This window comes from Ranitomeya imitator, chromosome 6, assembly GCF_032444005.1.
Source record: "Ranitomeya imitator isolate aRanImi1 chromosome 6, aRanImi1.pri, whole genome shotgun sequence".
NCBI classification, from domain to species: Eukaryota; Metazoa; Chordata; class Amphibia; order Anura; family Dendrobatidae; genus Ranitomeya; species Ranitomeya imitator.
Window position 1 is genome coordinate 426,449,292 of NC_091287.1, and position 25,903 is coordinate 426,475,194.

The 25,903-nt window shown below is 45.7% G+C and overlaps 1 protein-coding gene across 2 annotated transcripts in view; it reads right to left on the reverse strand.

Annotated features, from left to right (window-relative positions):
- The window catches only part of RB1CC1 (RB1 inducible coiled-coil 1), a 191,236-nt gene that overhangs the window by 162,485 nt on the left and 2,848 nt on the right, over positions 1-25,903 (reverse strand). For both annotated transcript variants that reach the window (XM_069731337.1, XM_069731336.1), the window contains exon 2: positions 3,317-3,446. In XM_069731337.1, coding sequence (XP_069587438.1) covers positions 3,317-3,387 — 71 coding nt within the window. In that variant the 5' untranslated portion in view covers positions 3,388-3,446. The remainder of the gene's footprint in view (positions 1-3,316; positions 3,447-25,903) is intronic.

Consider the following 25,903-nt stretch of genomic DNA (forward strand, 5'->3'; position numbering starts at 1 on the left):
GCTGATGATGCTGTATGGTGGCTCGTTTTTTGCGGGACAAGATGACGTTTTCAGCGGTACCATGGTTATTTATATCCATCTTTTTGATCGCGTGTTATTCCACTTTTTGTTCGGCGGTATGATAATAAAGCGTTGTTTTTTGTCTCGTTTTTTTTTACGGTGTTCACTGAAGGGGTTAACTAGTGGGACAGTTTTATAGGTCGGGTCGTTACGGATGTGGCGATACTAAATATGTGTACTTTTTTTTAATTTTTTTATTTAGATAAAGAAATGTATTTATGGGAACAATATATATATTTTTTTCTTTATTTAGGAATTTATTTTTTTTTACACATCTGAAAAAATTTTTTTTTTTACTTTTTTTACTTTGTCCCAGGGGGGGCATCACTGTGTAGTGACAGATCGCTGATCTGACACTTTGCAGATCACTGTGTCAGATCAGCGATCTGGCGTGCCCTGCTGCTTGGTAAGGCTACTTTCACACTGGCGTTTTTTGCCAGACGTCGCAATGCATCGTTTATGGCAAAAAACGCATCCTGCAAAGTTGTTTTCAGGATGCGTTTTTGCCCCATAGATTAACATTAGCGACGCATTGCGACGCATTGCCACACGTCGTAACCGTCGTGCGACGGTTGCGCCGTGATGTGGCGGACCGCCGGGAGGAAAAACGTTAAATGTAACGTTTTTTGCTCCTGACGGACCGCTTTATCCGACAGCGCATGCGCGGCCGGAACTCCGCCCCTACCTCCCCGCACCTCACAATGGGGCAGCGGATGCGCCGGAGAAATGCATCCGCTGCCTCCGTAGTGCAGCGCATCAAACGCTAGCGTCGGAATCTCTGCCCGACGCATTGCGACGGGGAGATTCCGACGCTAGTGTGAAAGTAGCCTAACCAGAGCCTGCTCTGGACCCGGAAGTACTCCCTGCAGGACCCGGAAGTAGCCCCGCAGCCATTTTGGATCCGGGGCCTGCGGGTAGGAGACGCTCGGTACAAGGTGAGCACATCGCCTTGTATCGATCGTCTCAGGGAAGCCGGCAGGGAGCCCCCTCCCTGCGCGATGCTTCCTTATACCGCCAGAACACCGCGATCATGTTTGATCGCAGTGTGTCGGGGGTTAATGTGCCGGGAGCGGTCCGTGACCGCTCCTGGCACATAGTTCCAGATGTCAGCTGACACCCGGCCGTGAGCGCAGACGATCGCGCTGGACGTACTATTCCGTCCTTGGGAATTAGGGCCCACCCCACATGGACGGAATAGTACATCCAATGTCAGAAGGGTTAATGAGCGGTATCACGTGACCGCTGAACACAGAAAAAGCTGCGGGCGCCAGAGACCATCTGAGAAGCAGAGACCGCATCATGAGGGGGTGAGTATAATGTGACAGCCGCCACTCCTGCCGCTTCCCCTCCCCTGCCGACCCCCTGGGACAATGACTCGAGTATAAGCCGAGAGGGGCACTTTCAGCCTAAAAAACTGGGCTGAAAATCTCAGCTTATACTCGAGTATATACGGTATTTTCTTAAGAGCTTTTTCTTTAATTTTTTTATGAAAAGCGATAATTATATTTCAGAACGAATGCAGTGTCAAAAATACACATGGAAACCTGCCCAGCCTATAGGGCAGCATATGTGATGCAACTGAAAGATCCATTTCTCTTAGGCCTCTTTCACACTTCCGTCTTTCTTTTGCCGTCACAATCCGTCGTTTTGTGACAAAAACGGATCCAGCAAATGTTTCTGCTGGATCCGTTTTTTTCTCAATGTCTTGTATTAGCGATGGATTGTGACGGGTGGCCTTCCGTTTCATCCGTTGTGCGCTGGATCCGTCGTAAAATTGCTGTCTGTTGGGCGGAAACAATGCACAGAGGATCGTTTTTTCTGTACGTCAGAAAATCGCCCAACAATGGATCCTGCGCTCCCAGTCGTTGGCTATAATGGAAGCCTATGGACGCTGACCGTCAAAAGCAGGAATCCAGCGATGGATGCCATCTTTTGAAACTGAGCATGCGCAGAAGAATTTCCCGACAGGGAAATTCTCTCTCGCTCCGTCTTTTTACTATTGATGCTTCCTATGCAGCATCAATAGTAAAAAGATATAATGTTAAAAATAATAATAAAAAAAAAAATTGTGATATTCTTACCTTTCGGCGTCCCCCGCTGCCTTTCCGATGCTGCCGGCAGCTCCCGTTCCCAGTGATGCCTTGCAAGACAATGACCCGATGATGTAGCGGTCTCGCGAGGCATCACTGGGAACAGGAGCTGCCAGCAGCATCGCGAGCATCGGGAAAGCTGCGGGGGATGCCGGAAGGTAAGAATATCACGATTTTTTAAATTTTTTTTATTATTTTTAACCTGGGTTGTGAATGCGTTTTCGCAGCGGAAAAACACGGCGAAGACGCATACACAACGTGTGCACATAGCCTCGACGGATCTGTCAAAAAAACGGACCCAGTGTTTTTTACAATCTGCACAGAATCCATCTTTTCAATATTTTAACGGCTTGTGACTGATTGTAAAAAGCGAATCCGTGAAAAAGGCCTTAATGAAGTTGTTTTGGTGGCACGCACGTGGCTTTCTGCAGGCAACATTTAGCCAAATTTAACACTTGCAGGAACTTCTGCAACTAATCTTGCAAATTCACCATTAAAATAATTTTATCAAAAACAATTACACATAATTATTCAAATAATACATAAAATGCAATGAGATAAAAAGATGTAAAATAGATCAAAGCCTTTCTGTGTGGAATGATGCACCTAGAGAGACTGTTCTCAAATTCAAGAGAAAAGAGTGGAGGAATCGTGCACCCATCTCACTCTTAGGGCAGGTGCTAAGAAGGTATTTTCCGTCTGAATGCGATCTGACAAAACATCGGATCACACACAGGCTAATGTTATTCTATGGGACCGTGCACATGTTCAATGTTTTCCTCGCTGCATGCTCGAATTTGATCCAATATTCACATTGCACTCGGCCATGCAATTTAATGATCCGTGGAAACCACCACACTGCACTCGGATGACATCTGAGTGCAGTCAGATTTCCACTGACTGACAGAATGGAGAAGATGGAGTAATTTTTTTCTCCATCTTCTCCCTATCTGAGAATCGGATCACACTCTGATTGAACTCTGATCACAGTGGGATTAGACTTATCAACCCCATTCTCTCGGATACAAGAACGCAGTCAACTGCACCTAACCGCACACTTCCATGTGTCCATTTTTACTCTCCTGACTTTCTCACTAGTGTAGTGGAAAATAGAAATGTAACATAAGATCAACCAAATAAAAATCATTTGTTACAAAGGTTCTTACGTTTGAACGGCGAGCTCGGTGTCAAATGTAAGGGTGATTCCTGTGTTCACCAGAAACACATACAGCTTCATGATGACGGCTCTATGTTCTTCTGCTCCCTTCTTTACACTTTATTGTGCTCATTTAGAAACTGTGGAGAAAATGGAAACATTATGAGTATAGAGAAAGTGTAATGTTTGCAAATTGTAGCTTCACAGCAGCTGTAAAGCCCTAGGCTGGAGATAAATGGTTCACAATAAGAAGTATTATAGTCTCACTATCATTGAGTTGGTGAGAATAGATTTGCACTTCCCAGTCTACCAGCCATGATGGTGGTCAGTGGCCAGGAGCGGGGAACCGTGTCTTATCTGACGGCATCCGTGGAACGTCTTTTGATTAGCCGGCTGGGCACAACGCACAAGTGACATTGTGCCAGATCTGTTCATCCAAAGAAGAGCCACAGATGCTTCTCCCGCAGCCGTACAGCAGTTACTGTCCGACCAACATAGTGGCGATGGACTAGGATGTGCAAATCTATTCACACCAACTCTACTCACCATACATACTTATGGGGATCTTACATAGCATTTATGGTAAGCAGCAACTCAACAAATTGTCCCTAATCTGTGTAAGGGTACCGCCACACTAAAACGACGCTGCAGTGATATGACAACGATGTTGATCGCTGCAGCGTCGCTGTTTGGTCGCTGGAGAGCTGTCACACAGACAGCTCTCCAGCAACCAACAATCCTGAAGTCCCCTGGTAACCAGGGTAAACATCGGGTTACTAAGCGCAGGGCCGCGCTTAGTAACCCGATGTTTACCCTGGTTACCAGCGTAAACGTTAAAATAAAAAAAAAACACTACATACTTACATTCCGTGTCTGTCCCCCGGCGCTGTGCTTCTCTGCACTGTCAGTGAGCGCCAGCCGGAAAGCAGAGCACAGCGGTGACGTCACCGCTGTACTTTACGGCTGGCCGGCGCTCACCAGTCAGTGCGGGAAGCTAAAGGCGAGGGACATGACCAGACACCGGGAATGTAAGTATGTACTGTTTTTTTTTTTTACATTTACACTGGTAACCAGGGTAAATATCGGGTTACTAAGCGTGGCCCTGCGTTTAGTAACCCGATGTTTACCCTGGTTACCAGTGAAGGCATCGCTGAATCGGCGTCACCCACGCCGATTCAGCGATGTCAGCGGGAGATCCAGCAACTAAATAAAGTTTCAAAGGATCTGCTACGAGGTACGATTCTCAGCGGGGTCCCTGATCGCAGTAGCGTATCAGACACAGCGAGATTGTAAATATATCGCTGGAACGTCCAAAGTGCCACTGTGTGACGGTACCCTAAGCTTCGACAGTGACTCATAAAGGAGAAAACCAAAATGTTAAAGGGAACCTGTCACCCCCCCCAGGGCCTATTATGGTAAAAGAGCCACCTTCTGCAGCGCTAAGGCTGCATTCTGTGAAGGTGACTCGTGTTTTTGATCCCTAATAAAGCTGAAATATTCACTTTTATAAATTGCGCGCCATACCTGTATCTAGTCCGGGGGCTATGATTTCTCCCCCTGACTCAGCCGCCTCGTAGCCGTCCATCATCCCCTGGCGCCATCTCCTCTGTGTTTCCTCGCGTCACCGGCGCCTGTGCTGTGCTCTCATTTTTCGGGCATGTGCCGTGCGCTCTGCCCTGGAACTTACATCAAGTGATGTAAGTAGATCGCGACTGCGCACTGCGCCAGATTCCCAGCCCCGCAGTGTAAATACATCCTAACACACTGCGGAGCGGGATCTCGGGCCTCCGCTACATGCAGGCGCAATATCAGTACATCACTTGATGTAAGTTACAGGGCAGAGCGCACGGCGCATGCCCGATAAAAGAGAGCACAGAGCAGGCGCCGTTGACGTGAGGAAACACAGAGGAGACGGCGCCAGGGGATGATGGACGGCTGCGAGGCGGCCGAGTCAGGGGGGGAAATCATACCTCCCGGACTCAATACAGGTATGGCGCGCAATTTATAAAAGTGAATACTTCAGGGTTATTAGGGAGCAAAAACATAAGAGCCACCTTCACAGAATACAGCCTTAGTGCTGCAGAAGGTGGCTCTTTCACCTTAATAGGCCCTGGGGGGTGACAGGTTCCCTTCAAATACATTATGCATAGCCAGGGCTGCACAAAATGCAGTCACTAAAATCAAGCATGCAATATAGGTAGAAAATTGACCGAGGCCACTGGATTTTGCTCTCTGCCATTCATGTACTTGATAAATTTCACTTGCAGGAGAGCGACAGAAGCTTGATTGCAATTAGCCATCATGACTAGTTTAGTGGGAACGTGACAGCTGATGCATGTGCCCAATTCACGGCCAGCATGTATCAGACACTTTCTGTATGATCTCAGTCATATATATGTAACTCTGAAACACTGCATTTCAAAGCAAAACAATGTAAAAACCACTGGGGACTGAGACGCACGTGAGACTCAGGACTGTCCTTGGCGACTTTCCGCCCGCTCAATTCCAGTGCTCGCAGGGAGAGACCCAACAGTGACTGGCAGTGGGACGCCGCGCAGTCCACAGCTTACAAACTACTTTTCTCTCTGAAACTCTGCAGCGTTTCAGAGCCAAACATGCATGGCTGTGATCATACAGCCAGTATCTGATACATGTGCCCGATCCATGGGCGTGTAACAGTTATTAGGTTCCCATTGATGGGTTTAACACTACAATTATATTGATGACATATTTTTAGCAAATCAGTAGACGTTCAACTCCCGGAACTCCAACTAACCAGCTGTTACCAGCTCTGGTAATGGCGGGATATAAACAGTGATGCTGATCTGTAGTACCTGGGAGCAGCCAATAAACCGTGTGACCGAGCGGTGGAGTTACACTTCATACACTGTTTACATCAAACCACCGCTGGCGTTGGAAATAGCTGATCAATAAGAAAGTTCATCAATATCACCACAGAGGACTACTTGCGATGCGAGAGCATTGGATGCGAGATGCTAATGACCCTTGTCTCCTGCTCTGCTGCGAGCGGGAGCCGAGTGTCATGCTACTATGCTCCGATCCTTTCGCACAGAGAGGATTGGAGCACAGCTGTGGAGGAGGTGGAGAAACTAATTTCTCCATCTCTTCTGCTGCCAGCGTTTATCGCACTGCACTTGGATGATATCCAATTTGTGTGCGTTGTGTCACTCTCACCCAAAGACATATATGGGTGCGAGTGAGCCGAGTCTCGCTGCCAATTGCAGCATGCTACAATTGCAGCTGCCCCACAGAGGAACATTGGGCAGTGTGCTATGCGTTATTTTATTGCATAGCACTCGGCTGTTTTGTATGGTAATGTGACTCAGGCTTAACACCGAACGTGGCCATTATTAAAAAAGGAAAGAAAAAAATAAACCGAAAAACAGATCACAACTCAGCTCTGGAGGATTGTTAAAAAGACAAAGTCACATCACCTGATGGTCACATAAAGTCATCATTGGTGGAAATAACATCAACACTGTAGGAAACGTTTTGATAATTTTTTTTTTTTAAATATTATCATGGGCACTAACTGTTAAACTTAATCTGCATAAATTCAACACCCACCGCCCCTAAAAAAAAATAACTGCACTGCTCAAAAAAAATAAAGGGAACACAAACAACAGACTATAACTCCAAGTAAATCAAACTTCTGTGAAATCAAACTGTCCACTTAGGAAGCAACACTGTTTGACAATCAATTTCACATGCTGTTGTGCAAATGGAATAGACAACAGATGGAAATTATTGGCAATTATCAAAGCACTCTCAATAAGGCTAGGTTCACATTGCGTTACCGTAGTCTGTTAACGCCGCCATTGCTTGTAATGGCGAACGCATCGCTAGCGCACGCCCACATTGGGCGTGCGCTAGCGATGTGCCGTCATTTGAGTGACGGACCTCGAACGCTGCTTGCAGCGTTCGCGGTCCATTCCTCGCTAGCGCAGATCGGGCATCTGCGCTAGCGGGATCGGCAAACGCGATCCCTTTTGGGACATTGCGTTAGCGCAGTCCGTAGCGCTATGCGCTAAACGGACTGCCCCAACGCAATGTGAACCTAGCCTAAAGGAGTGGTACTGCAGGTGGGGACCACAGACCACATCTCAGTACCAATGCTTTCTGGCTGATGTTTTGGTCACTTTTGAAAGTTGGTTGTGCTTTCACACTCATAGGAGTAGGAGACGGACTCTACAACCCACACAAGCGGTTCAGGTAGTGCAGCTCATCCAGGATGGCACATCAATGTGAGCTGTGGCAAGAAGGTTTGCTGTGTCTGCCAGTGTAGTGTCCAGAGGCAGAATGCACTACCAGGAGACAGGTCAGTACACCAGGAGATGTGGTGGAGGGCAACAACCCAGCAGCAGGACCCCTACCTCAGCCTTTGTGCAAGGACGAACAGGAGGAGCACTGCCAGAGCCCTGCAAAATTACCTCCAGCAGGCCACAAATGTGCATGTGTCTGCACAAACGGTTAGAAACCAACTCCATGAGGATTGTCTGAGTGCCCGACGTCCACAGATGGGGGTTGTGCTCACAGCCTAGCACCGTGCAAGACGATTGGCATTTGCTTCACCAGGATTGACAAATTCGCCACTGGCGCCCTGTGCTCTTCACAGATAAAAGCAGGTTCACACTGAGCTCATGTGACAGCCATGACAGAGTCTGGAGATGCCGTGGAGAGCGATCTGCTGCCTGCAACATCCTTCAGCATGACCAATTTGGCAGTGGGACAGTAATGGTGTGGGGTGGCATTCCTTTGGAGGGCCGCACAGCCCTTCAGGTGCTCGCCCAGAGGTAGCCCGACTGCCATTAGGTAACGAGATGAAATCCTTAGACCCCTTGTGAGACCATATGCTGGGGCGGTTGGCCCTGGGTTCCTCCTAATCTAGGACAATGCCAGACCTCATGTGGCTGGAGTGTGTCAGCAGTTCTTGCAAGATGAAGGCATTGAAGCTATGGACTGGCCCGCCCGTTCCCCAGATCTGAATCCGATTGAACACATCTGGGACATCATGTCTCGCACCATCCACCAACGTCACGTTGCACCACAGACTGTCCAGGAGTTGGTGGATGCTTTAGTCCAGGTCTGGGAGGAGATCCCTGAGGAGGCGATCTGCCGCCTCATCAGGAGCATGCCCAGGCATTGAAGGGAGGTCATACAGGCATGTGGAGGCCACACACACTACTGAGCATCATTTCCTCATCTTGAGGCATTTCCACTGAAGTTGGATAAGCTTGTAAATTCATTTTCCACTTTGATTTTGAGCATCATTCCAACTCCAGACCTCCGTGGGATATTAGTTGTGATTTACGTTGATAATTTGTAGGTTTTATTTTTCTCAACACATTCCACTATGTAATGAATAAAGATTTACAACTGGAATATTTCATTCAATTATACCTAGAATGTGGGATTTTAGTGTTATCTTAATTTTTTTGAGCAATATATCTATATGTGCATGTGGCTCTTTCAGAAAGCGTCTTGTAGACAGACGCTTTCTTGAGACCAAGATAGAACTTTTGGTAAAGCACATAATTTTACTGCTCAACGAAAATGGAATGAGGCCTACAAAGAAAAGAATACAGTACCTACAGTCAAATGTGGTGAAGGCTCAAAGATATTTTGGGGTTGTTTTTCAGCCTCTGGGTGCCTTGACTGAGTGCAAGGCATCATGATATCTGAAAATTACCAAAAGATTTTGGGCCGCAATGTAGTGCCCAGTGTCAGAAAGCTGGGTTTGTGTTCTAGGTCAAGGGTCTTCAGGACAATGACCCACCTAGAAAAGAATGGAAACAAAGCACTGGAGAGATCTGAAGGCACCCTTCAAATATGAAAGACCTGGAGCTGTTTGCAAAAGAAGAGTGGTCCAAAATTCCAGTTTAGCGGTGTAAGAAGCTTGTTGATGGTTATAGGAAGCGATTGATTGCAGTTATTTATTCCAAAGAGTGTGCAACCAAATATTAAGTTCAGGGTGTCAAGTCAACAATTTTGTCCAACCAATTTTTGGGGTTATGTGAGAATTTATGTTCAATTTGCCTTTTTTCTCAGTTTTATGATGTTCGAATACATATAAAGGAAATAAACAAGTATAACAAAACGTGCAATTACAATAATTTTTGGGGAGAAATACTTAATTTTCTGGAACAATTTCAAGGATGTCAACACTTTTGGCCATGACTGTATGTAGAACCTTCACTAATGTGATACAAAGTGAACTAGTCAGGTCTCCTATGGTAGATTCTGTAATATATATATATATATATATATATATATATATATATATATATATATATATATATATATATATTGTCTTAGGGGTACTTCCATCTGTTTGTCTGACACGAAAATTGCGCAATTTTCCAATACCCGTAACGTCTCCATTTTTCGTGATCTGGGGTCAGGTGGGGGCTTATTTTTTGCGTGCCGAGCTGGCGTTTTTAATTATATCATTTTGGTGCAGATACGTTCTTTTGATCGCCGATTATTACATTTTAATCCAATGTCGCGGCGACCAAAAAAACGTAATTCTGGCATTTCTAATTTTTTTTTTATCGCTACGCCGTTTAGCGATCAGGTTAATCCTTTTTTTTTTTATTGATAGATCGGGCGATTCTGAACACGGTGATGCCAAATATGTGTAGGTTTGATTTTTTTTTATCGTTTTATTTTGAATGGGGCGATTTAAACTTTTATATTTTTTTTTTTTTTTTCATATTTTTTAAAACATTTTTTTTAAACTTTTGCCATGCTTCAATAGCCTCCATGGGAGGCTAGAAGCTGGCACAACTGGATCGGCTCAACTGGATGGCACAACTAGATCGCTGCTATGTAGCTATATTGCAGGCTTGCTATGAGCGCCGACCACAGGGTGGCGCTCACAGCAGGCCGGCATCAGTAACCATTGAAGTCTCAAGGACCTCTATGTTTACCATCCTGACGCATCACCACCCCCGATCATGTGAAGCGGATCGGAGATGCGATTATTTCCGGCCGCACGGCCGGAAGCGCCGGTTAAATGCCGCTGTCAGCGTTTGACAGCGGCATTTAGCTGGTTAATAGCGGCGGGTGAATCACGATTTCACCCACCGCATTTCACCCACCGCTGTTGCGGGCACATGTCAGCTGTTCAAAACAGTGCCGGAGCCCACATCAAAGCAAAGGACCCGACCTCCGCAGTAATAGTACAGCGGAGGTCGGGAAGGGGTTAAAGGGAATCTGTCACCACAATAATCGTATATGAGCTAAGGTCTCCGGCATCAGGGGCTTATCTACAGCATTCTGTAATGCTGTAGATAAGCCCCGATGTAACCTGAAAAGTAAGAAAAACAGGGTATATTATACTCACCCAGGGGCGATCCCGCTGCGGTCCGATCCAATGGGCATCGCAGTCCGGGTCCAGCGCCTCCCATCTTCATGCACTGACGTCCTCTTCTTGTCTCCCTGCTCAGGCTCAGGCGTACTTTGTCTGTCCTGTTGAGGGCAGAGCAAAGTACTGCAGTGTGCAGGAGACGGGCCTCTCTGACCTTTTCCAGCGCCTGCGCACTGCAGTACTTTGCTCTGCCCTCAACAGGACAGACAAAGTACGCCTGCACCTGAGCAGGAAGACAAGAAGAGGACGTCATTGCATGAAGATGGGAGGAGCTGGACCCGGACGCCCATTGGACCAGACCGCAGCGGGACCGCCCCTGGGTGAGTATAATATAACCTGTTTCTCTTACCATTCAGGTTACACCGGGGGCTTAACTACAGCAATACAGAATGCTGTAGATAAGCCCCTGATGCCGGTGGCCTTAGCTCATATACGATTTTTGGGGTGACAGATTCCCTTTAATCCTCTGCATCCAGCACTTGGGACTGCAGTCAGTAAAGCTTGCATGCAGCCTTTCATCCATATCATGAAGCTTCTGATGCTCAGGTTTTTTTCTGACATTAGTGACAGAGGAGCTCTGGACTCTGCAGTTATTGAGTTAGCAAAGCTCTGGTAACTATTACCCACTATACACCTCAGCACACGACACCAAGCTGTAACTATGTGGTCTCTACTTCATGGCGGAGATGCCGTGATTCGTAAACTTCCAATAATACCATGCACATGTGATGGCAGAATATATAAAAGGGAACAAATTTCATGCACTGATGTGTATCGACGGGGACTCAAAGGCAAAAGGGACCAAATGGAAAATATGATTTCAGATCGGCATCAGTACTATGTAGTGATCGGTGGCTGAAGGAGCACCTCTATGACTGACAGCTGAATTCTGCCTGGAGAAGTAAAGTTCATTGCCTCCCGACAGCTTGACCACGTGGCTTTAAAACACTATTAACCTGCAGAATAACCCCTTAGGGCTCATTTCCACTTGCGAGATAAACGTCCGTGTCTCGCATGTTAAAACCAAGCTCTGGCACTCCAGAGCGGAGCGTGCAGCCGCACAGCAATACATGGAGCTGCCCGCTCGGCTCCCAAGTGCCCGTGCCAGAGCTTGGTTTTCACATGCGAGACACGGACGTTTATCTCGCAAGTGGAAAGGAGCCCTTATCTGAAGGTTAATAGTTAATTTTAACATGACAAGCTCCGTTTAACCCCTTCAAGACCCAGCCTATTTTGACCTTAAAGACCTTGCCGTTTTTTGCAATTCTGACCAGTGTCCCTTTATGAGGTAATAACTCAGGAACGCTTCAACGGATCCTAGCGGTTCTGAGATTGTTTTTTCGTGACATATTGGGCTTCATGTTAGTGGTAAATTTAGGTCAATAAATTCTGCATTTATTTGTGATAAACACGGAAATTTGGCGAAAATTTTGAAAATTTCGCAATTTTCACATTTTGAATTTTTATTCTGTTAAACCAGAGAGATATGTGACACAAAATAGTTAATAAATAACATTTCCCACATGTTTACTTTACATCAGCACAATTTTGGAAACAAAATTTTTTTTTGTTAGGAAGTTATAAGGGTTAAAATTTGACCAGCGATTTGTCATTTTTACAACGAAATTTACAAAACCATTTTTTTTAGGGACCACCTCACATTTGAAGTCAGTTTGAGGGGTCTATATGGCTGAAAATACCCAAAAGTGACACCATTCTAAAAACTGCACCCCTCAAGGTACTCAAAACCACATTCAAGAAGTTTATTAACCCTTCAGGTGCTTCACAGCAGCAGAAGCAACATGGAAGGAAAAAATGAACATTTAACTTTTTAGTCACAAAAATTATCTTTTAGCAACAATTTTTTTATTTTCCCAATGGTAAAAGGAGAAACTGAACCACGAAAGTTGTTGTCCAATTTGTCCTGAGTACGCTGATACCTCATATGTGGGGGTAAACCACTGTTTGGGCGCACGGCAGGGCTTGGAAGGGAAGGAGCGCCATTTGACTTTTTGAATCAAAAATTGGCTCCACTCTTTAGCGGACACCATGTCACGTTTGGAGAGCCCCCGTGTGCCTAAAAATTGGAGCTCCCCCACAAGTGACCCCATTTTGGAAACTAGACGCCCCAAGGAACTTATCTAGATGCATAGTGAGCACTTTGAACCCCCAGGTGCTTCACAAATTGATCCGTAAAAATGAAAAAGTACTTTTTTTTTCACAAAAAAATTCTTTTAGCCTCAATTTTTTCATTTTCACATGGGCAACAGGATAAAATGGATCCTAAAATGTGTTGGGCAATTTCTCCTGAGTACACCAATACCTCACATGTGGGGGTAAACCACTGTTTGGGCACATGGTAAGGCTCGGAAGGGAAGGAGCGCCATTTGACTTTTTGAATGAAAAATTATTTCCATCGTTAGCGGACACCATGTCGCGTTTGGATAGCTCCTGTGTGCCTAAACATTGGCGCTCCCCCACAAGTGACCCCATTTTGGAAACTAGACCCCCCAAGGAACTTATTTAGATGCCTAGTGAGCACTTTAAACCCTCAGGTGCTTCACAAATTGATCTGTAAAAATGAAAAAGTACTTTTTTTTCACAAAAAAATTATTTTCGCCTCAATTTTTTCATTTTCACATGGGCAGTAGGATAAAATGGATCATAAAATTTGTTGGGCAATTTCTCCCGAGTACGCCGATACCTCATATGTGGGGGTAAACCACTGTTTGGGCACACGGCAGGGCTCGGAAGGGAAGGCGCGCCATTTGACTTTTTGAATGGAAAATTAGCTCCAATTGTTAGCGGACACCATGTCGCGTTTGGAGAGCCCCCTGTGTGCCTAAACATTGGAGCTCCCCCACAAGTGACCCCATTTTGGAAACTAGACCCCCCAAGGAACTTATCTAGATGCATATTGAGCACTTTAAACCCCCAGGTGCTTCACAGAAGTTTATAACGCAGAGCCATGAAAATAAAAAATAATTTTTCTTTCCTCAAAAATGATTTTTTAGCCTGGAATTTCCTATTTTGCCAAGGATAATGGGAGAAATTGGACCCCAAATATTGTTGTCCAGTTTGTCCTGAGTACGCTGATACCCCATATGTGGGGGTAAACCACTGTTTGGGCGCACGGCAGGGCTCGGAAGGGATGGCACGCCATTTGGCTTTTTAAATGGAAAATTAGCTCCAATCATTAGCGGACACCATGTCACGTTTGGAGAGCCCCTGTGTGCTTAAACATTGGAGATTCCCCAGAAATGACACCATTTTGGAAACTAGACCCCCAAAGGAACTAATCTAGATGTGTGGTGAGGACTTTGAACCCCCAAGTGCTTCACAGAAGTTTATAACGCAGAGCCATGAAAATAAAAAAAAAAATTATTTTCTCAAAAATGATCTTTTAGCCTGCAATTTTTTATTTTCCCAAGGGTAATAGGAGAAATTTGACCCCAAAAGTTGTTGTCCAGTTTCTCCTGAGTACGCTGATACCCCATATGTGGGGGTAAATCACTGTTTGGGCACATGCCGGGGCTCGGAAGTGAAGTAGTGACGTTTTGAAATGCAGACTTTGATGGAATGCTCTGTGGGCGTCACGTTGCGTTTGCAGAGCCCCTGATGTGGCTTAACAGTAGAAACCCCCCACAAGTGACCCCATTTTGGAAACTAGACCCCCAAAGGAACTTATCTAGATGTGTGGTGAGCACTTTGAACCCCCAAGTGCTTCATAGAAGTTTATAATGCAGAGCCGTGAAAATAATAAATACGTTTTCTTTCCTCAAAAATAATTATTTAGCCCAGAATTTTTTAATTTTCCCAAGGGTAACAGGAGAAATTTGACCCCAAAAGTTGTTGTCCAGTTTCTCCTGAGTACGGTGATACCCCATATGTGGGGGTAAACTACTGTTTGGGCACATGCCGGGGCTTGGAATTGAAGTAGTGACGTTTTGAAATGCAGACTTTGATGGAATGCTCTGCGGGCGTCACGTTGCGTTTGCAGAGCCCCTGATGTGCCTAAACAGTAGAAACCCCCCACAAGTGACCCCATTTTGGAAACTAGACCCTGAAAGGAACTTATCTAGATGTGTGGTGAGCACTTTGAACCCCCAAGTGCTTCATAGAAGTTTATAATGCAGAGCCGTGAAAATAATAAATACGTTTTCTTTCCTCAAAAATAATTATTTAGCCCAGAATTTTTTATTTTCCCAAGGGTTACAGGAGAAATTGGACCCCAAAAGTTGTTGTCCAGTTTCTCCTGAGTACGCTGATACCCCATATGTGGGGGTAAACCACTGTTTGGGCACACGTCGGGGCTCAGAAGGGAAGTAGTGACTTTTGAAATGCAGACTTTGATGGAATGGTCTGCGGGTGTCACGTTGCGTTTGCAGAGCCCCTGGTGTGCCTAAACAGTAGAGACCCCCCACAAGTGACCCCATTTTAGAAACTAGACCCCCCAAGGAACTTATCTAGATATGTGGTGAGCACTTTGAACCCCCAAGTGCTTCACAGACGTTTACAACGCAGAGCCGTGAAAATAAAAAATCATTTTTCTTTCCTCAAAAATTATGTTTTAGCAAGCATTTTTTAGATTCACAAGGGTAACAGGAGAAATTGGACCCCAGTAATTGTTGCGCAGTTTGTCCTGAGTATGCTGGTACCCCATATGTGGGGGTAAACCACTGTTTGGGCACACGTCAGGGCTCGGAAGTGAGGGAGCACCATTTGACTTTTTGAATACGAGATTGGCTGGAATCAATGGTGGCGCCATGTTGCGTTTGGAGACCCCTGATGTGCCTAAACAGTGGTAACCCCTCAATTCTACCTCCAACACTAACCCCAACACACCCCTAACCCTAATCCCAACTGTAGCCATAACCCTAAACACAACCCTAACTGCAACACACCCCTAACCACAACCCTAACCCCAACACACCCCTAACCATAACCACAACCCTAATTCCAACCCTAACCCTAAGGCTATGTGCCCACGTTGCGGATTCGTGTGAGATATTTTCGCACCATTTTTGAAAAATCCGCGGGTAAAAGGCACTGCGTTTTACCTGCGGATTTTCCGCGGATTTCCAGTGTTTTTTGTGCAGATTTCACCTGCGGATTCCTATTGAGGAACAGGTGTAAAACGCTGCGGAATCCGCACAAAGAATTGACATGCTGCGGAAAATACAACGCAGCGTTCCCGCGCGGTATTTTCCGCACCATGGGCACAGCGGATTTGGTTTCCATATGTTTACATGGTACTGTAAACCTGATGGAACACTGCTGCGAATCCGCAGCCAAATCCGCACCGTGTGCACATAGCCTAATTCTAAAGGTATGTGCACACGCTGCGGAAAACGCTGCGGATCCGCAGCAGTTTCCCATGAGTGTACAGTTCAATGTAAACCTATGGGAAACAAAAATCGCTGTACACATGCTGCGGAAAAACTGCACGGAAACGCAGCGGTTTACATTCCGCAGCATGTCACTTCTTTGTGCGGATTCCGCAGCGGTTTTACAACTGCTCCAATAGAAAATCGCAATTGTAAAACCGCAGTGAAATGCGCAGAAAAAAACGCGGTAAATCCGCCATAAATCCGCAGCGGTTTAGCACTGCGGATTTATCAAATCCGCAGCGGAAAAATCCGCAGAGGACCAGAATACGTGTGCACATTCCTAACCCTAACCCTAGCCCTAACCCTAGCCCTAACCCTAGCCCTAACCCTACCCCTAACCCTACCCCTAACCCTAACCCTACCCCTACCCCTAACCTTAACCCTAACCCTACCCCTAACCCTAACCCTACCCCTAACCCTAACCCTACCCCTAACCCTACCCCTAACCCTAACCCTACCCCTAACCCTAACCCTATTCTAACATTAGTGGAAAAAAAAAAAATTCTTTATTTTTTTATTGTCCCTACCTATGGGGGTGACAAAGGGGGGGGCGGGTCATTTATTATTTTTTTTATTTTGATCACTGAGATATAATCTATCTCAGTGATCAAAATGCACTTTGGAACGAATCTGCCGGCCGGCAGATTCGGCGGGCGCACTGCGCATGCGCCCGCCATTTTGGAAGATGGCGGCGCCCGGGAGAAGACGGACGGGACCACGGCTGGATCGGTAAGTATGATAGGGTGGGGGGGGACCACGGGGGGGGGGATCGGAGCACGGGGGGGGAATCGGAGCGCGGGAGGGGTGGAACGGAGCGCGGGGGGCGTGGAACGGAGCACGGGGGGGCTGGAACGGAGCACGGGGGGTGGAACGGAGCACGGGGGGGGTGGATCGGAGTGCAGGGGGGGTGATTGGAGCACGGGGGGGTGATTGGAGCACGGGGGGAGCGGACACGAGCACGGGGGGGAGCGGAGCACTGGACGGAGGGGAGCCGGAGCAGTGTACCGGCCAGATCGGGGGGGTGGGGGGGCGATCGGAGGGGTGGGGTGGGGGCACACTAGTATTTCCAGCCATGGCCGATGATATTTCAGCATCGGCCATGGCTGGATTGTAATATTTCACCCGTTATAATGGGTGAAATATTACAAATCGCTCTGATTGGCAGTTTCACTTTCAACAGCCAATCAGAGCGATCGTAGCCACGAGGGGGTGAAGCCACCCCCCCTGGGCTAAACTACCACTCCCCCTGTCCCTGCAGATCGGGTGAAATGGGAGTTAACCCTTTCACCCGATCTGCAGGGACGCGATCTTTCCATGACGCCGCATAGGCGTCATGGGTCGGAATGGCACCGACTTTCATGACGCCTACGTGGCGTCAAAGGTCGGGAAGGGGTTAAAGGGAACTTGTCACCAGGTCTGGCCGATATAAGATACGGCCACTGCCTTTCAGGGCTTATCTATAGCATCCTATAATGCTGTAGATAAGCCACCAATCCGACCTGAAAGGTAAGAAAAATAGGTTTTATTATACTCACCGGGGGGGCAGTCAAGTCCAAAAGGTGTCACAGGTCCGGCGCCTCCCATCTTCTTGTGATGCCGACCTCCTGCTTGCTTCACAGTCTCCCCGGCATCGCGCTCCTGTGTAGGCATACTTATCTGTCCTATTGAGGGCAGAGGAAAGTACTAAAGTGCGCAGGCGCCGGGAAAGGTCAAAGAGGCCCGGCGCCTGCGCACTATAGCACTTTCCTCTGCCCTCAATAGGACAGATAAGTATGCCTACACAGGAGCGCGATGCCGGGGAGACTGTGAAGCAAGCAGGAGGTCGGCTTCACAAGAAGATGGGAGGCGCCGGACCTGCGACACCTTTTGGACAGGCCCGCCTCCCCCCCCCCCCCCCCGTGAGTATAATAAAACCTATTTTTGTTATCTTTCAGGTCGGATTGGTGGCTTATCTACAGCATTATAGGATGCACATACACAATACACAAGGCTGTGGGGTCGGTAAGCCAAACCTCCGACTCCTCAAATTTACCTGACTTCACAAACTCAACACTACTGAGCGTGTGCATAAAGTGCACCACAGATTCAATTCATGTCAACTAAAAGCCGATATCCTTCGATAAGGAACAGAACAGACATTTATAAGACACTAGATGGTGGCCCGATTCTAACTCATCGGGTATTCTAGAATATGTATGTATATAGCAGCCACACACTATATAGCACAGGCCACGTAATATATAGGAGCCATGTAGTATATAGCATACAAATAGTACGTGGCTTGTGCTATATACTATGTGGCTGCTATATACATACATACATATTGTAGAATACCCGATGCGTTGTATATAACGCAGCCCACGCAGTATCTAACACAGGCCACGTAGTATACAGCAGCCATGTAGTATATAACAATGCCCACGTAGTATATAGCAGCCATGTAGTATATAGTACTGCCCACGTAGTATATAGCAGCCATGTAGTATATAGTACTACTGTACTACCCACATAGTATACAGCAGCCATGTAGTATATAGTACTGCCCACGTAGTATATAGCAGCCATGCAGTATATAGTACTGCCCACGTAGTATATAGCAGCCATGTAGTATATAGTACTGCCCACGTAGTATATAGCAGCCATGTAGTATATAGTACTGCCCACGTAGTATATAGCAGCCATGCAGTATATAGTACTGCCCACGTAGTATATAGCAGCCATGCAGTATATAGAACTGCCCACGTAGTATATAGCAGCCATGTAGTTTATAGTACTGCCCACGTAGTATATAGCAGCCATGTAGTATATAGTACTGCCCACGTAGTATATAGCAGCCATGTAGTATATAGTACTGCCCACGTAGTATATAGCAGCCATGTAGTATATAGTACTGCCCACGTAGTATATAGCAGCCATGTAGTAAATAGTACTGCCCACGTAGTATATAGCAGCCATGCAGTATATAGTACTGCCCACGTAGTATATAGCAGGCATGTAGCCCATGCAGTATTTAGCAGTGTGGGCAGATATCCCTGTTAAAAAAAAAAAAAAGAATTAAAATAAAAAATAGTTACATACTCACCCCCTGGGATCCAACGGCGCTGTGGCGATGGGCGCACGGCTGCCGCCATCTTCCGTTCCCAGGATGCATTGCGAAATTACCCAGAAGACTTAGCTAAGTCTTCTTGGTAATTTCGCAATGCATCGCCGGGAATGGAAGATGGCGGCAGGCGCGAGCGGCTCGGCGGACTACGGAGGGTGAGTATAGCAGATTTTTTGTTTTTTTTATTATTTTTAACATTACATTTTTTTACTATTGATGCCGCATAGGCAGCATCAATAGTAAAAAGTTGGGGACACACAGGGTTAATAGCGGCGGTAACGGAGTGCGTTACCCGCGACATAACGCGGTCTCTTACCGCCGGCATTAACCCTATGTGAGCGGTGACCGGAGGGGAGCATGCGGGTGCCGGGCACTGACTTTGGGGAGTAAGGAGCGGCCATTTTCTGCCGGACTGTGCCCATCGCTGATTGGTCGTGGCTGTTTTGCCGCGACCAATCAGCGACTTGGATTTCCATGACAGACAGAGGCCGCGAACAATGAATATCCATGACAGACAGAAAGACAGACAGAAGGAAAGAGAGACGGAAGTGACCCTTAGACAATTATATAGTAGATTTCATAACTTTCCCAAATTCTTATGAAAACATTTACACAATACATCCTGCATTGTACTACTGTACCACTTTATTATATATTTTTGGAGTCAGAGTCTGTCCATTTCATTCCAACTCCACAGCCCTGTCCATACACAAATTAAATATATTAAATACACACATCTGCAAAAACATTTTTTTTTAGTAAATATTTCATATCTTTTCATAGGACCACACGGAAGATCTGACACTTTCATACAATGTAAAGTAGTCACTGTACAGCTTTCATAACAGCATACATTTGGTGTGCCCTCTAAATAACTCAACACAGCCATTGACATCTAAACTACTAGCAACAAAAGGGAGTACTCCCCCAAGTGAAACTGGCCAAATTGTGCACAAAGTGTCAAAATTTTGTGTGGCCACTATTATTTTAAGGTTGGGGGTCACACTTGCTAGGGCAATGCGAGAAACTTGCGGGAGTCTCTAGCATCAATTCCCGGCACTGCCGCCGGGGGTTCAGATGCATATAAATACATGCAGCCTCAAACTCCGGTCCAGAGTGTCGGCGGCAGTGCTGGGAATTGATTCAAGTTTCTCACAAGTGTGACCCTGGCCTAAAGCTCTGCCTTAACTTTCTTGGGTATGGCGTTCACTAGGGCTTCACAGTTTGCCACTGAAATCCTCTTTCCATTCCTCCATGACAATGTTAGAGACCTTGCGCTCCTCCACCTTCTGGTTGAGGATGCCCAATAGATAATAGGATTCAGGTCTGGAGACAATCTTGGCCAGTCCAGCACATTTACCCTCAGTTTCTTCAGCAAGGCAGTGGTGGTCTTGAAGGTGTGCATGGGGTCGTTATGTTGGAATACTTCTATGTGGCACAATTTTCGAAGGGAGAGGATCGTGTTCTGCTTCAGTATGTCACAGTACATGTTGGCATTCATGGTTCCCTGAATAAACTGTGCCACCCCACAGCCGGCAGCACTTATGCAGCCCCAAGCCATGACAGTCCTACTACCATGCTTGACTGTGGGCAAGAGACACTTGTATTTGTACTTCTCACATGGCTGCCACAAACGCTTGACATCATCTGAACCAAATAAGTTTATCTTGGACATGGTTCCAGTAAGCCATGTCCTTAGTCTTCTTGTCTTCAGCAAACTCTTTGCGGGTTTTCTTGTGCATAATTTTCTTTCTAATACGACAACCATGCAGACCAATTTGATGCCGTGTGCGGCGTGTGACCCGAGGACTGACAGGCTGACCACCCACCCCTGTATCCTCTGCAGCAATGCTGCCAGCTCTCATAAGTCCATTTTGAAAAGACAACCTCTGGAGGTGATGCTGAGCACATGCACTCAACTTCTTTGGTCAACAATGAAGAGGTCAGTTCTAAGGGGAACTTGTCTTGTAAATCTGGTGTATGGTCTTGGGCACCGTGCTGCAGCTCAGTTTCATGGTGTTGGAAATCTTTTATAGCCTACCTAGACCATCTTTATGAACAGCAACAGTTCTTTTTTTCTTGGATCCTCAGAGAGTTCTTTGCCATGAGGAGTCACATATCAGGGAGGGAAAGTGGTTAATTGGGCACAATTTTGCAATGTTCATGTAGGGGTGTACTCACTTTTGTTGCCAATGGTTTAGACATTCATGGCGGTGTAGAGTTATATAGAGGTCAGGCCAAATTTACACAAGCTGTACACTGACTACTTTACATTGTATCAAAGTGTCAGATCTTCAGTGTTGTCCCATGAAAAGTTATCTACTATATAATTGTCTAAGGCAGGGGTGTCAAACAGCATTCCTCGAGGGCCGCAAACCATGCGTGTTTTCAAGATTTCCTTAGCATTGCACAAGGTGCTGCAATCATTATGTGTGTAGGTGATTAAATTATCACCTGTGCAGTACAAGGAAATCCTGAAAACATGACCTGTTTGCGGCCCTCGAGGAATGCAGTTTGACACCCCTGGTCTAAGGGTCACTTCCGTCTTTCTGTCCTTCTGTCTGTCACAGATATTCATTGGTCGCGGCCTCTGTCTGTCATGGAATCCAAGTCGCTGATTGGTCTCGCCAGCTGCCTGTCATGGCTGCCGCGACCAATCAGCGACGGCCACAATCCGATTAGTCCCTCCCTACTCCCCTGCAATCAGTGCCCGGCGCCCGCTCCATACTAACCACAGTCACCGCTCATACAGGGTTAATGCCAGCGGTAACGGACCGCGTGATGCCGCGGGTAACTCACTGCGTTACCGCCGCTATTAACCCTGTGTGACCAAGTTTTTACTATTGATGCTGTCTATGCAGCGTCAATGGTAAAAAGATCTAATGTTAAAAATAATTAAAAAAAATAAAAAAATTATATACTCACCTTTTGCGACGCTCCGGTGACCGCTCCATGCAAGCGGCAGGTTCCTTTGCTAAGGATGGTATGCGACAAGGACCTGCCATGACGTCACGGTCATGTGACCGTGACGTCATCACACCCTGGGACCGGAAGCTGCCGCGTGCACCGCGCACAGGCGACAGAACTACAAGGGGCCCTCGGATCGGAAGGCAAGTATATGTTTATTTTTTAACCTGTGACATACGTGGCTGCGCAATATACTACGTGGACATGCATATTCTAGAATACCCGATGCGTTAGAATCGGGCCACCGTCTAGTAATAAAATATTTACAAACATGCGAGGGGTCAATATACCATGTATATTCACATGGTACATCCATACACACACACACACATATATATATTAACTAGAAATAGGCCCGATGCGATCACATTGATAGTGCAGTGAAATTAACATCTGTGTAAGCTTAGTGGTGCTGACAGGAGCAGCGGACAGGTCTCACACAGTTTGCGCTTTCCAACATATCTGCTCTATATCATCCCTTTGCATTTTTGTGCAGGCGCAAGTGACACTGCCGCGGTGCCTTATGGGATTTGGGGACAGCGGACGGAAGTCCCAACAGGCGATTATATAACACACAGATATATACACATACATATATCTATCTATATATATAATTGTCTAAGGGTTTTTCCGTCTGTCTGTCTGTCTGTCTTTCTGTCTGTCCTGGAAATACCACGTCTCTGATTGGTCGAGGCCGCCAGGCCTCGACCAATCAGAGACCGGCACAGCATCGACGTAGAAATCCCGCGTCTCTGATTGGTCGAGGCCGCCAGGCCTCGACCAATCAGCAACGGGCACAGCGACGATGATGTCATAAAGGACGTAGACATCTCACGTTTCTGATTCAGCGACGGGCACAGTATCGACATAGATGTCATAATGGTTGCCATGGCAACGATGATGTCATAAAGGTTGCCTCGACCAATCTGCGACGGGCACAGTCTGCCGCAAATTCTGGAATCATCATTGTCCATATACTACGGGGACATGCATATTCTAGAATACCCGATGCGTTAGAATCGGGCCACAATCTAGTATATATATATATCTCCATACACACATTATATTTGTGTATATACACAGTATAATTACACACACATACATCATATAAACTGTATACACACACACATTATATATCGCCATACACACATTATATATACACACACTGTATACATGCACACACAATATATACACAATATATATCTCCATACACACTGTATACATGCACACACATATACACAATATATATCTCCATATACACACACACACATCATACACACTGTATACACGCACACACTATACACAATATATATCTCCATATACACACACACACATCATACACTGTATACACGCACACACAATATATATCTCCATACACACTGTATACACGCACACACATTATATACACAATATATATCTCCATATACACACACACACACACATCATACACACTGTATACACGCACACACAATATATATCTCCATACACACTGTATACACGCACACACATTATATACACAATATATATCTCCATACACACTGTATACACGCACACACATTATATACACAATATATATCTCCATACACACTGTATACACGCACACACATTATATACACAATATATATCTCCATACACACTGTATACACGCACACACATTATATACACAATATATATCTCCATATACACACACACACACATCATACACACTGTATACACGCACACACAATATATATCTCCATACACACTGTATACACGCACACACATACACAATATATATCTCCATACACACTGTATACATGCACACACAATATATATCTCCATACACACTGTATACACGCACACATTATATACAGGTCCTTCTCAAAAAATTAGCATATAGTGTTAAATTTCATTATTTACCATAATGTAATGATTACAATTAAACTTTCATATATTATAGATTCATTATCCACCAACTGAAATTTGTCAGGTCTTTTATTGTTTTAATACTGATGATTTTGGCATACAACTCCTGATAACCCAAAAAACCTGTCTCAATAAATTAGCATATTTCACCCATCCAATCAAATAAAAGTGTTTTTTAATAACAAACAAAAAAACCATCAAATAATAATGTTCAGTTATGCACTCAATACTTGGTCGGGAATCCTTTGGCAGAAATGACTGCTTCAATGCGGCGTGGCATGGAGGCAATCAGCCTGTGACACTGCTGAGATGTTATGGAGGCCCAGGATGCTTCAATAGCGGCCTTAAGCTCATCCAGAGTGTTGGGTCTTGCATCTCTCAACTTTCTCTTCACAATATCCCACAGATTCTCTATGGGGTTCAGGTCAGGAGAGTTGGCAGGCCAATTGAGCACAGTAATACCATGGTCAGTAAACCATTTACCAGTGGTTTTGGCACTGTGAGCAGGTGCCAGGTCGTGCTGAAAAATGAAATCTTCATCTCCATAAAGCATTTCAGCCGATGGAAGCATGAAGTGCTCCAAAATCTCCTGATAGCTAGCTGCATTGACCCTGCCCTTGATGAAACACAGTGGACCAACACCAGCAGCTGACATGGCACCCCACACCATCACTGACTGTGGGTACTTGACACTGGACTTCAGGCATTTTGGCATTTCCTTCTCCCCAGTCTTCCTCCAGACTCTGGCACCTTGATTTCCGAATGACATGCAAAATTTGCTTTCATCAGAAAAAAGTACTTGGGACCACTTAGCAACAGTCCAGTGCTGCTTCTCTGTAGCCCAGGTCAGGCGCCTCTGCCGCTGTTTATGGTTCAAAAGTGGCTTTACCTGGGGAATGCGGCACCTGTAGCCCATTTCCTGCACACGCCTGTGCACGGTGGCTCTGGATGTTTCCACACCAGACTCAGTCCACTGCTTCCTCAGGTTCCCCAAGGTCTGGAATCGGTCCTTCTCCACAATCTTCCTCAGGGTCCGGTCTCCTCTTCTCGTTGTACAGCGTTTTCTGCCACATTGTTTCCTTCCAACAGACTTACCATTGAGGTGCCTTGATACAGCACTCTGGGAACAGCCTATTTGTTGAGAAATTTCTTTCTGGGTCTTACCCTCTTGCTTGAGGGTGTCAATGATGGCCTTCTTGACATCTGTCAGGTCGCTAGTCTTACCCATGATGGGGGTTTTGAGTAATGAACCAGGCAGGGAGTTTATAAAAGCCTCAGGTATCTTTTGCATGTGTTTAGAGTTAATTAGTTGATTCAGAAGATTAGGGTAATAGGTCGTTTAGAGAACCTTTTCTTGATATGCTAATTTATTGAGACAGGTTTTTTGGGTTATCAGGAGTTGTATGCCAAAATCATCAGTATTAAAACAATAAAAGACCTGACAAATTTCAGTTGGTGGATAATGAATCTATAATATATGAAAGTTTAATTGTAATCATTACATTATGGTAAATAATGAAATTTAACACTATATGCTAATTTTTTGAGAAGGACCTGTATCTCCATACACACTGTATACATGCACACACATATACACAATATATATCTCCATATACACTGTATACACATTATATACACAATATATATCTCCATACACACTGTATACATGCACACACATATACACAATATATATCTCCATACACACTGTATACACGCACACACATATACACAATATATATCTCCATATACACACACACATCATACACACTGTATACACGCACACACAATATATATCTCCATACACACTGTATACACGCACACACATTATATACACAATATATA